Here is a 13559-nt window from a genome sequence, read left to right as displayed (position 1 = left end):
GATGAGGAGAGGGAGGAGGGGGGCCCTACCTCTAAGACCACTCTGTCTGGGGAACATGGCCGCCAGAGCAAAGCCAAGAGGTAAGAAGAGGATCTCTCTGTCTGTGACTGTTGTCCATCTCAGAGTTAGTAGTAGTTCTTCTCAGATCTCAGGCGCCGCGGCCAGCATTGGTTCATGACAGTACTGGACATATCTCCATGTCCCATTTCCCCCTTTGATGGCATTATCATTATTCTGTTTAATGTAGGCATTTTCGTTATAACATGGATAGCAAGCATAACAACATAGCGCTAATAGGCGCTAATCGCTAGTTAGCGAACATGCTAACTAGCGATCTTTACAACATGGATGATGGTTCATGACAGTACTGGACATATCTCCATGTCCCAACAACAACGACATCCATATGTTCCATGTTCTAGGTTTAAGAGATGTATCTCTTATGTTTACATTTAACACTGCAAATGTTTTTAGAACACTTTTTTGTAGCACATGTTTTTGAGCACTTTATAATTGATAATTGTTAAGTTTTCATTGTGATGTTCATTTTCATTCAGGCTTATGTTTATATTTATTTGAGTTTTCCATGGTTGTGTTGACATTCCTTTTCCCTGTCTGCCTACAATCAGGGGAAGGTTAAGTTTAAAATAAAACTGTTTACGTTTATATTTTTCGACCGATGTGAAACACTTATATCGTGATACAGTTTTCAGCCATATCGCCAAGCCCTACTCCATCATTAGTCTGAGTAACAGCTGTGTGTGTGTTGTGTTGAAGACCAGAGCAGCAGGAGAGAGCAGACTCCCCTGGACCCAGCTGTGTCTCCATGAAGAGTGACCACTCTATGGATCATCCTGACCAGTTTAAAGATGGAAATCAGTCTATTGAGAAAAGGTAAGGAGTTATCAGAGATTATAAAAATACAGCATCTATCAAACGTCCATAAATCCTGGTTCTTGTTTTTCTAGAAGAGTCCAGCAGCAGAGAGCAGACTCCCCTGGACCCAGCTGTGTCTCCATGAAGAGTGACTGGTCTATGAATAAACCTCCTGTCTTTAAAGATGGACGCCCCTCCAGAGAGGAGAGGTAGGAGTTTCAAACAGACCATGACAACAGACCAGTTGGTTGTTATCAGACTCTACTGATACTCTCTCTCACAATCAATCATTAACTAACTGAAGAGGATTACAGTTTACCTGTACTCCTTACACACACACACACACACACACACACACACACACACACACACACACACACACACACACACACACACACACACACACACACACACACACAAAGTATGAATCCCACACAAGGGGAATCTCTCTTGTTATTGCAGCTCAAAAAGAGACATTAAGTGATAAATAAAAAATACAAAATAAATGTAAAAATTAAATGAAGATACAAAATGTAGAATAATAACTAAATAAATACAATTACACAGAATACTTGCACAGTATAAATATAAACTCTCTCTCTTTAGTGATGTGGATGACATGGTGGTAATGAGAGGAGGGATAAGGCTGTTTTAGTGATGTGGTTGACATGGTGATAATGAGAGGAGGGATAAGGCTGTTTTAGTGATGTGGTTGACATTGTGGTAATGAGAGGAGGGATAAGACTGTTTTAGTGATGTGGTTGACATGGTGGTAATGAGAGGAGGGATAAGGCTGTTTTAGTGATGTGGTTGACATAGTGATAATGAGAGGAGGGATAAGGCTGTTTTAGTGATGTTGTTGACATGGTGTGATGCTGGTTCTTGTTTTTCTAGAAGAGTCCAGCAGCAGAGAGCAGACTCCCCTGGACCCAGCTGTGTCTCCATGAAGAGTGACAAATCTATGGGTCATCCTCCTAAATTTAAAGATGGACGCCCCTCCAGAGAGGAGAGGTAGGAGTTTCAAACAGACTATGAAAACAGACCAGTTAAATGTTATTATACTATATGCTCTGCTCTATGGATATACCTATACCTATACTTTAAAGATGGAAATCAGTCTATTAAGAAGAGGTGAAGATTTAAACAGTGACCAGTCAGAGGTGGTGGTAATGATAGGAGGGATAAGGCTGTTTTAGTGATGTGGTTGACATGGTGATAATGAGAGGAGGGATAAGGCTGTTTTAGTGATGTGGTTGACATAGTGATAATGAGAGGAGGGATAAGGCTGTTTTAGTGATGTGGTTGACATGGTGGTAATGAGAGGAGGGGTAAGGCTATTTTAGTGATGTGGTTGACATGGTGGTAATGAGAGGAGGGATAAGGCTGTTTTAGTGATGTGGTTGACATGGTGGTAATGAGAGGAGGGATAAGGCTGTTTTAGTGATGTTGCTGACATGGTGGTAATGAGAGGAGGGATAAGGCTGTTTTAGTCATGTGGTTGACATGGTGGTAATGAGAGGAGGGGTAAGGCTGTTTTAGTCATGTGGTTGACATGGTGGTAATGAGAGGAGGGTTAAGGCTGTCTTACTGATGTGGTTGACATGGTGATAATGAGAGGAGGGGTAAGGCTTTTTCAGTGATGTGGTTGACATGGTGATAATGCGAGGAGGGATAAGGCTGTTTTAGTGATGTGGTTGACATGGTGGTAATGAGAGGAGGGATAAGGCTGTTTCAGTGATGTGGTTGACATGGTGATAATGCGAGGAGGGATAAGGGTGTTTCCGTGATGTGGTTGACATGGTGATAATGAGAGGAGGGATAAGGCTGTTTTAGTGATGTGGTTGACATGGTGGTAATGAGAGGAGGGATAAGGCTGTTTTAGTGATGTGGTTGACATGGTGATAATGAGAGGAGGGATAAGGCTGTTTTAGTGATGTGGTTAACATGGTGGTAATGAGAGGAGGGATAAGGCTGTTTTAGTGATGTGGTTGACATGGTGATAATGAGAGGAGGGGTAAGGCTGTTTCAGTGATGTGGTTGACATGGTGATAATGCGAGGAGGGATAAGGGTGTTTCAGTGATGTGGTTGACATGGTGATAATGAGAGGAGGGGTAAGGCTGTTTCAGTGATGTGGTTGACATGGTGATAATGCGAGGAGGGATAAGGGTGTTTCAGTGATGTGGTTGACATGGTGATAATGAGAGGAGGGGTAAGGCTGTTTTAGTGATGTGGTTGACATGGTGATAATGAGAGGAGGGGTAAGGCTGTTTTAGTGACGTGGTTGACATGGTGGTAATGAGAGGAGGGATAAGGCTGTTTTAGTGACGTGGTTGACATGGTGGTAATGAGAGGAGGGATAAGGCTGTTTTAGTGATTTGGTTGACATGGTCTGATCCTGGTTCATGTTTTTCTAGAAGAGTCCAGCAGCAGAGAGCAGACTCCCCTGGACCCAGCTGTGTCTCCATGAAGAGTGACAGCTCTATGAATAAACCTCCTGTCTTTAAAGATGGACGCCCCTCCAGAGAGGAGAGGTAGGGGTTTCAAACAGACCATGACAACAGACCAGTTGGTTGTTATCAGACTCTACTGATACTCTCTCTCACAATCAATCATTAACTAACTGAAGAGGATTAGTTTACCTGTACTCCTTACACACACACACACACACACACACACACACACACACACACACACACACACACACACACACAAAGACATTTACCAATAAAACATTCACAAGCAGAAGATATGATCAACTTTATGAATCCCACACAAGGGGAATCTCTCTTGTTATTGCAGCTCAAGAGTCAACAGTACAGCGAAAGAGAGATTAAGGGATGAATAAGACACAAAATAACTCAATAAAAAAAGTGAAAATAAATGTAAAAATTAAATAAAGATACAAAACGTAGAATAATAACTAAATAAATACAATTACACAGGATACTTGCACAGTATAAATATAAACTCTCTCTCTCTCTCTCTTGTATGTTTACTGTGAGTGTGTGTTCTCCCCACAGACAACCCCACCAGAGGTCAAAGGTTACCAGTGCTCAGTCTGTACAGCCTCAAACAGAGCTGATCAAGGTGTGTAAATGTCCAACAAGATATTTGACTTAAGCTCTACGTGAACATTAAATAGCATCTCCATCTGCTAATAGTCTGCAGGCACAAAGCTCTGCCTGATGGACCAGGAGGAACCAGCTGACACACTGTGGGGCGGTAAGAGACTTTTATTTTGAAAACAGAATGAATAATTATTTTGAAGTGCAGAAGAGACTCTTATTTGTTCTGCTCACACTAAATGACATATCCTGAGGTTTTTACATCCCTTTTTCAATGTTGAGATATCTTCCCTCGGGTTAGGGTAAGGGTGTCATGTTAAATGGTTTGATCCAGATATGTAGGGTTATTGTAGGGTTATTGTGGGGTATCAGGTTAAACGGTTTGATCCTGATATGTAGGGTTATTGTGGGTCTATCATGTTAAATGGTTTGATCCAGATATGTAGGGTTATTGTGGGATATCAGGTTAAACGGTTTGATCCAGATATGTAGGGTTATTGTGGGTCTATCAGGTTACAGAAAGTTAAACAATATGCTGCAAATCAATAGCAGAATAACTTAGTGGAAGAAATGCAACACTATCTTGTTATATCAGCATAGCAAATTAGTTTCCACTGATTCACTATCATTATTATAAGTCAACTATTGCTTTTGAAATAACTTCAAAATGCAGTCTTTTTTTATAAACGCCAGTTATGCTAACTAAGTTGTTGATGCTCCGTTTTATGTGTAGGGACCCTAGTCATGCTACTGCAGATGTGTTGTGCTATTCTGAGCAATATTAATGATTAAAAAATGCAGATTGGAAGTGTTCGGTGCACCGCCCCTAGCCAATGCACTGTTAGCCATTTGGGCTCTTAGTGTTGCTCTGGGCAAGCACTATACTGGTTGGTCAACGAAAAAATGACCTAAACGGCTTATTTGATCTGTTTTCATGCAGAAATAGACCCTGGGTTAAATTTTTGCCGGATTTACACTTTAATAATCCTGAACATTTTGAATCTGTAATGCGCAGTCCTTGTTATGACCAGCTTCTTCGACCAAAGTTATAAAGCCTCTAAATATCATGAAGTTGATAATTTAAGAGGAAATATTTACATGTTTCCACTGATTTCACCATCCACTATATGATGTCTTCTGTTGTTTTCTCATTTAGGATCTGCTGCTGACGAGTGCCAACATAAATTCAAGTCTCATTTGAAGAAGAAGTCCAGGCATGTGTTTGAGGGAATTGCTATAGCAGGACAGCCAACAGGTCTGAATGACTTCTACACAGAGCTCTTCATCACAGAGAGAGGCAGTGGAGATGTCAACAAGGAACATGAGGTCAGACTGATTGAAACAGCTTCCAGGAGACTGGCCAAGGAGGAAACACCAATCAAATGTGAAGACATCTTTAAACCCTTACCTGGACAAGATCAACCAATCAGAACAATAATGACAACTGGAGTGGCCGGTATTGGTAAAACCATCTTAACACACAAGTTCACTCTGGACTGGGCTGAAGGAAAAGCCAACCACGACATACACTTCACATTTCTCTTGACTTTCAGAGAACTGAATTTACTGAAAGGGAAAGAGTTTAGCTTGGTGGAACTTCTTTATCACTTCTTTATTGAGACCAAAGAAGCTGGAATCTGCAGATTCGACCAGTTCCAAGTTGTCTTCATCTTGGATGGTCTGGATGAGTGTCGACTTCCTCTGGACTTCCAGAACAACCAGACCTGGACTGATGTCACAAAGCCGACCTCAGTAGATGTGCTGCTGACAAACCTCATCAGGGGCGACCTGCTTCCCTCCGCTCGCATCTGGATAACAACACGCCCTGCGGCAGCCGATCAGATCCCTTCTGAGAGTGTTGACATGGTAACAGAGGTGAGAGGGTTCACTGACCCACAGAAGGAGGAGTACTTCAGGAAGAGATTCAAAGAGGAGACGCTGGCCAGCACAATCATCTCCCACATCAAGAAATCACGAAGCCTCCACATCATGTGTCACATCCCAATCTTCTGTTGGATCACTGCTACAGTTCTGGAGGACATCTTCAAAACATCCCACATTGAAGAGATGCCTAAGTCGGTGACTCAGATGTACAGCCACTTCCTGAGGGTTCAGTCCATACAGGGGGACAGGAAGTATCATGGGAGACCTGAAACTGATCCAGACTGGAGTTCAGAGAGCAAGGAGATCATTGTTTCTCTGGCAAAACTTGCTTTTAACCAGCTGGAGAAAGGCAACCTGATCTTCTATGAGGCAGACCTGGCAGAGTGTGACATCAATATCAGAGCAGCCTCAGTGTACTCTGGAGTGTTCACCCAGATCTTTAAAGAGGAGTGTGGTCTGTACCAGGACAGGGTGTTCTGCTTTGTCCATCTGAGCATCCAGGAGTTTCTGGCTGCCCTTCATGTCTTTCTGTCCTTCATCAACACTGGTGTAAATCTGCTCACAGAAGAACTACGAACCTCCAGGAAAGACAAACTCTTCCTCTACCAGAGTGCTGTGGACAAGGCCTTACAGAGTGAGAACGGCCACCTGGACTTGTTCCTCCGCTTCCTCCTGGGCCTCTCTCTGGAGAGCAATCAGATTGTCCTACGAGGTCTGCTGGGACAGAAAAAAGGTAGATCACTGACCACTCAGATTAAAAAAGGTCTGCTGGGACTGACAGGAAGTAGCTCATGGACCAATAAGGGAACCGTGTCTTACATCAAGGAGAAGATAAATGGCAATCTCTCTCCAGAGAGAAGCATCAACCTGTTCTATTGTCTGAATGAGCTGAACGACCGTTCTCTAGTGAAGGAGATCCAACAGTACCTGACATCAGGAAGTCTTGCCAGAAAATCTCTCTCTCCTACTCAGTGGTCAGCTCTGGTCTTCATCTTACTGTCATCAGAAGAGGAGCTGGAAGTGTTTGACCTGAAGAAATACTCTGCTTCAGAGGAGGGTCTTCTGAGGCTGCTGCCAGTGGTCAAAGCCTCCAAAACATCTCTGTAAGTGCACTAATGACACAACACAAAATACATCAAACTAGAATATAACATTTATAGTAACATGCAAAACATCTCTGTAGGTGCACTTATAACATGTATTACAACACATGACAAAATATAAGTAAAAATAGAAAATAAGTTATAATAATATTCAAAACATCTCCGTAGGTGCACTTATAACATGTATTACAACACACAACAAAATATACGTAAAAATAGAAAATAAGTTATATAAATATTCAAAACATCTCTGTAGGTGCACTTATAACATGTATTACATTACAAGAATCCCAATTATCGTAATACAACAATGTAAAATTAATATTGATCTAAAAAAACAATGAGAAAAGATGTTTAAACAGCTATACAATATTCAAAATTGTACACCCAATCCATAAGAATTATCTATGATTATCTAAGATCTAATGTATTAACTAATGTATGTTAGATTTAAGTAATAAAACATTTACAAATACAGATTTCAACACAATTCCTTCATTGTTAAAGACTTATTTGAAACACATGTTCCTGTTCATTTTCTGTGAAGGCTGAATGGCTGTCATCTGTCAGAGAGATGCTGTGCTTCTCTGGCCTCAGTTCTCAGCTCCAACTCCTCTAGTCTGAGAGAGCTGGACCTGAGTACCAATGATCTGAATGATTCAGGAGTGAAGCTGCTCTCTGCTGGACTGGGGAGTCCACACTGTACACTGGAAACTCTCAGGTCAGTTATCAGCCTCTTCTTCAAACTGGTTATTCTAGACTCCAGTAAGTGCTGCTCCTGCTTGACACTCCCTGGTTCTACACAATGTTAGAAACGTCATAGCATATCAAACACAGCGGACTTCTCCTGACTCTAACCGAACAATATCTCATCTGAGTTGTAGCTATTGAGAAAGGTGCATTTGTTCAAGATCCTGTTTCACATCCAAGTGAAGGAAGTTCTACTGTCTGTGATGTCATCTCCCCACTTCCTCTTCCTGTTCTCAGACAGGGTGACACAGCTTTGTCTCCATAAAGTATCAATAAAGCTTTAACTTGTCCTCCAAATGGAATGATGAATATACTTTATAAATGTGGTTACTTTAGTATGAACTGCTCTCAACCAGAAATAGTAAATGGTGTGTGTGTGTGTGTGTGTGTGTGTGTGTGTGTGTGTGTGTGTGTGTGTGTGTGTGTGTGTGTGTGTGTGTGTGTGTGTGTGTGTGTGTGTGTGTGTGTGTGTGTGTGTGTGTGTGTAGGTTGTCTGGCTGCCTGATCACACAGGAAGGCTGTGCTTCTCTGGCCTCAGTTCTCAGCTCCAACTCCTCTAGTCTGAGAGAGCTGGACCTGAGTACCAATGATCTGCAGGATTCAGGCGTGAAGCTGCTCTCTGCTGGACTGGGGAGTCCACACTGTACACTGGAAACTCTCAGGTCAGTTATCAGCCTCTTCTTCAAACTGCGTCTTGGGGTTGTTTAATATGTAAGGGATGATCCACGACTAGGTGGACTGTTATCAATATCGATATGTATGTTATACGTGATGTAACTCTGGACAGCTGATGTGAGGGTTAGGGGTTGTTGACCTGTTAACTGCTAGTATGTTATGTATGTTATACGTTATGTAACTCTGGTCAGCTGATGAGAGCTGAGGAGTTGTCATTAGTGTAGACATGGTGATGAGGCTTTAGCCGTGCTGTGATCTGAATATAATGCACCCCTCACCACTAAAACATCACTGGCCGTGGTAAAGTGAAACATATTGAACAGTAAAGATGTCCTTTATTAATGTGGCGGCGTGGAGGCTCTCAATGTGAATCTTAGGTTGCTCGACAACGGCACCTTGGGAATTGCACCCAAGGAATTATTATATATTATTTTACATTGATCAAAAACACAGGTTCGTTCCACTCAACAGGCAAGACGCATGGTTCCCAGTTTACAAAAATACTTTGTTTAATAAGATATATATATTATCACAAAAATGAGCATTCATCCCAACTAATAAACAAGGAGCCTAATCAGGGGCTGAGGCCTACTGGTGGGGAAAGAGCAGGTGAAGGGGAAGGGGACTCAACAGGAATAAATTAAAGGGAAATGGTTCACCCAGACACACGTGGCAGTCACACACTGGTATCACCAAATCCAAGGAAGCACAGCACACAAGAATGAGGGACACCACCACCCACGTCACCAGCACCACCACCAGCCTGCAGCCACTGAGAAGGAAACAAAAAGGAAGTTACAACGGAAATAATTAACCCAAAATGTATGAAGCAATATACAACATGAAGCAGGAAATAAACTTAACAAAACAATTTACTTGATCAAAATAATAAAGTACAGAAAACAAAATTAAGGGATTAACTCCTCAAAATCATTCAGCTCAAATTAAAGGGATAAACAGGTTAAAAGTGTGGTGTCGGCAGTCCACCATGCAAGCCGGCTGTAGCCAAAAGCCAGCAACAGCAGCACCACCAAGCAGCACAGAGCAGCAAGGAATAAGTGGCTGCCGGAGACAAAGCAGGGGACAACGTTGTATATAGCAGCAGAGACAAACAGTGTGATTAGCAGCAGAGACAAACAGCAGACAAAGCTATGGACAAAAGCTGTGTACAAAGCAGCAGCGGTCCCAATCAGCTGGTGGCGGAGTCAGATAAATCGCCACCTATAGATTTCAGCCAGCTGATGAGCGTTCCCTGTCAATAAACATAAAATTAGTATGGCTAAGCTACATTTATCAAGGCTTTTGGAGGCTAGATTTAAAGTAGCATACCCGTTTTCAAAGTCAAACCTGCACAGGGAGAGGGAGGGAGAGAGAGAGACACACGGCAGGGGACATCTACCTGTGACCACACTAGCATTAGCTACAGGATAGCATTCGGTGTAACACAGAGAGAGAGGACACTTACCGCTCGAGAGAACCAGCGACTAAACGGAGCACGGAGCACGCAGTCGCTGCTCTGCAGTGAAAACACACCGGCTTTGAGCATGAGGACACAGTGATAAATGAAATGAAACAGTAGCCGCAGCAGGGGCGCGGAGCATTACCTGCACGGGCAAACACCTGACCCGGAAATGATGCATCAGTGAGAGCGCGAGAAGGAGGGCCGTACTTATGTACTGCCGCCCTAGTGGTCAGCTGACACAATTAACTGCAGCAAGGCAACCCTATTTCTATGCTGCTACATTAACATCATATTCGTTTGGTGTAGTGCTGCTCATGTCCGATGCATTTCTGTTGATCTTTTCCCTGCTGGCAAAACACTCCCTGGTTCTACACAATGTTAGAACCTGTGGATAAACGGTCTTAGCGTACCAAACACAGCGGACTTCTCCTGACTCTAACAGAACAATATCTCATTGTCCTCCATATGGAATGAATACACTTTCTAAATGTGTTTAATTTGGTACGAACTGCTAGATAGATAAATGGTGTGTGTGTGTGTGCAGGTTGTCTGACTGCCTGGTCACACAGGAAGGCTGTACTTCTCTGGCCTCAGCTCTGGGCTCCAACCCCTCCCATCTGAGAGAGCTGGACCTGAGCTACAATCACCCAGGAGACTCTGGAGCTGCGCTGCTCTCTGCTGGACTGGAGGATCCACGCTGGAGACTGGACACTCTCAGGTATGGAGAGGACAGCTCTCCACTCAGGGACAAAGTCTCCTACAAGGGTTCAAGCCGCTGCTAGATGAAGTGTTTTCAAAACGCAGTTGTAACGCATGTTGTGTAGAAAGTGATGAGATGGCAGATTAGGATTCAGACGACTTTTATAGAATTATATTTATTGATAGTTAGTGCAACACATTAACATAACACATTAACACATTAACAACGTATTGCTGTGTTTGGCACTAACTGTCTGGTGAATTAATGTGTTGGTTTAAAACAGACGTTTGAGTGTGTTTGTTTTTTGATTGGCCAATGATTGGTTAGCATAGAGCTGGATGTTAACATGGAGCCAGGCATGATGAGTCAGTAAATTAGGATTCAGAGTACTTTTATAAAATATTTATTGATAGTGAGTGCAACACACTCATATTTGGCGTGGCCTAGCATGGAGCTAGGCGTAAGCGTGGAGCTGGGGGTTAGCATGCAGCTAGGCCTTAACATTGAGGTGGTCGATAGCGGTTGTAGGTTTCCCGCCAAAAAGCCAACGATTGTATTGGCGCGGAGTGTGTGACCCACGCAGTCAGCTGACGAGGTTAGCTGTCTGTCCTTAATCAGTTAACAACGTTACGAACCACCGAGCCATCAGCGAGTTCTGGTTGATTATGTGCTTAATCACGAGTGAATAATAATACTAACGTGATACTAACATGAATGCAGCGGAGCCATCTGCACACTCTCTTTGTTAACATGTGAATAATGTTTCCCTATCTAAAGACAACATGCTGCTCTCTCTTTGTTAACATGTGAATAATGTTTCCCTGTCTAAAGACAACATGCTGCTCTCTCTTTGTCAACATGTGAATAATGTTTCCCTATCTAAAGACAACATGCTGCTCTCTCTTTGTTAACATGTGAATAATGTTTCCCTGTCTAAAGACAACATGCTGCTCTCTCTTTGTAAACATGTGAATAATGTTTCCCTGTCTAAAGACAACATGCTGCTCTCTCTTTGTTAACATGTGAATAATGTTTCCCTATCTAAAGACAAGATGCTGCTCTCTCTTTGTTAACATGTGAATAATGTTTCCCTGTCTAAAGACAACATGCTGCTCTCTCTTTGTCTCCCCAGTCTGGAGCACGGTGGAGTGTGGAGGCTGAAACCAGCTCCACAGAGATGTAAGTGTCCGTTTTGTTTGATTCATCTCAACACACACTAACTTTAGAGATGGAAAGTCCATCCACACTGCGCGCTCCCACGTAAATGGCTACCGTAAATAATATAATAGAGGAGCCAACACTCCAGGGATAGATATTTAAACCCGCCACACGCCATATAAATGGCATTCAATAATCACTTTGAGAGACGTATTCCTTTGAGACATTTCATATACTTGGTGTAGGCCTGCTTGTTATATTGTAGACTATATAATATAAACAGAAGCGCTAACGCTAATGTCAGTGCTAACGCTAATATCAGTGCTAACGTAAACGGTAACGTGAGTGCCAACACTTACGTCAATGCAAGTGTCAGCGCTAATGCTAACGTCAATGCTAACTGCAGTGCTAATGCTAACATCAATGCTAACTGCAGTGCTAATGCTAACATCAATGCTAACTGCAGCTCTAACGCTAACGTCAATGCTAACGCTAATGTAAATGCTAACTTAATTGCTAACGCTAACATCAGTGCTAACGCTAACTTCAACGGTAATGATAAAGTCAGCACTAATGCTAACGTCAATGCTAACTTCAGCACTAACGTCAACGCTAACTGCAGCACTAATGCTAATGTCAGCGCTAATGCTAACGTTAACGCTAATGCTAACGTCAACGCAAACTGCAGTGCTAATACCAATGCTAACTTCAGCGCTAACGTCAACGCTAAATGCAGTGCTAAAGTCAATGCTAACTTCAACACTAACGTCAACGCTAACTGCAGTACTAATGCTAACGTAAATGCTAATGTCCATTATTGTAGTCCACTATTGTAGTCCATTGTTGTAGTCCATGAGGGAGAGAGAGAAGCCGTTTCTCAATACCAAGTATGTGGACTACGTTCTTGCAGACTTGGAAGTACGTACTTGGCATTTTTGTTATATATGTAAAATGTTCCTATATATAGCCTATTATTATAGCTTACATACTAATATTTTAAAACATGGGAATGCAAAATGCATCCTGGGATATTTAACGGTCCCAAGTCCACACGAGTCACCTCCGACGCATCCTCGGTGGAACGGCCTCATCGAGAACGCATCGAGAACACACACGGGTTTTACGACAGTACGACAGTCCACTGATTGCTCAACGAGCAATCTTACTTACAGTCTTACTGTCACCACGTGACTTTAACCAGACTCCTCTAGAGTGCTTTGATGTCCACTGATTGCTCAACGAGCAACAGCTGAGTCAGAAGGCGAGAGCGAGACCAACTGAAAACGAATCCGGAATGAAACTAAAACTGTGATTCTGAAAAAAGTATGAATGATATCGAAATTCTGTTGACATATTATTGAAGATACAAATGTGTAGATTTGTTTAATTGTTTGAACGATGGTAAACGGTAATGATGGTCATTTTGACCAAGTTATGACGTCTTAAGTGGTTGAAGAGGATGAAGCATGAATCAGCGTTTTTTGAATTTTCCAATGCAAACGAATGGGGGGATTTTGGGCGAATAACCTGGAATATCTCGGGAATTATGAATAATATCATGTCTTGTTCTCCCGTCAGATGCCTGTGAACTCACACTGGACCCAAACACAGCCTACGGAGACCTCTCTCTGTCTGAGGACAACAGAAAGGTGACGGGGGTCAGAGAGGACCAGTGGTATCCGGATCACCCAGAGAGATTTGGCTACTGGTCCCAGGTGTTGTGTAGAGAGGCTCTGACTGGCCGCTGTTACTGGGAGGTAGAGTGGAAAGGAGTTGTTTATATAGGAGTGACATACAGAGGAATCACAAGGAGAGGACGGGGTGTTGACAGCGTGCTTGGAGGGAACAACAAGTCCTGGAGTCTTCGTTGTGATGATGGTGGTTA

At 42.7% G+C, this 13559-nt stretch overlaps 1 protein-coding gene across 1 annotated transcript; it reads left to right on the top strand.

Annotated features, from left to right (window-relative positions):
* Nucleotides 1-18: 18 nt before the first annotated feature.
* LOC311373357 (protein NLRC3-like) lies at nucleotides 19-13526 on the top strand (the record flags this gene model as incomplete). Its single annotated transcript, XM_084490125.1, is given in 14 exon segments — nucleotides 19-80; nucleotides 778-894; nucleotides 969-1085; nucleotides 1771-1888; nucleotides 1892-2007; nucleotides 3292-3408; nucleotides 3898-3964; nucleotides 4039-4099; nucleotides 5099-6929; nucleotides 7477-7650; nucleotides 8168-8341; nucleotides 10361-10534; nucleotides 11649-11695; nucleotides 13253-13526. Coding segments are annotated over 13 exon segments (3338 nt in total), but the record flags the coding sequence as incomplete, so codon positions are not given.
* Nucleotides 13527-13559: the final 33 nt, after the last annotated feature.

Source organism: Micromesistius poutassou (assembly GCF_964030765.1).
Source record: "Micromesistius poutassou genome assembly, contig: SCAFFOLD_5930, whole genome shotgun sequence".
Lineage (NCBI taxonomy): Eukaryota > Metazoa > Chordata > Actinopteri > Gadiformes > Gadidae > Micromesistius > Micromesistius poutassou.
This window is presented reverse-complemented; position numbering and strand designations above follow the sequence as displayed.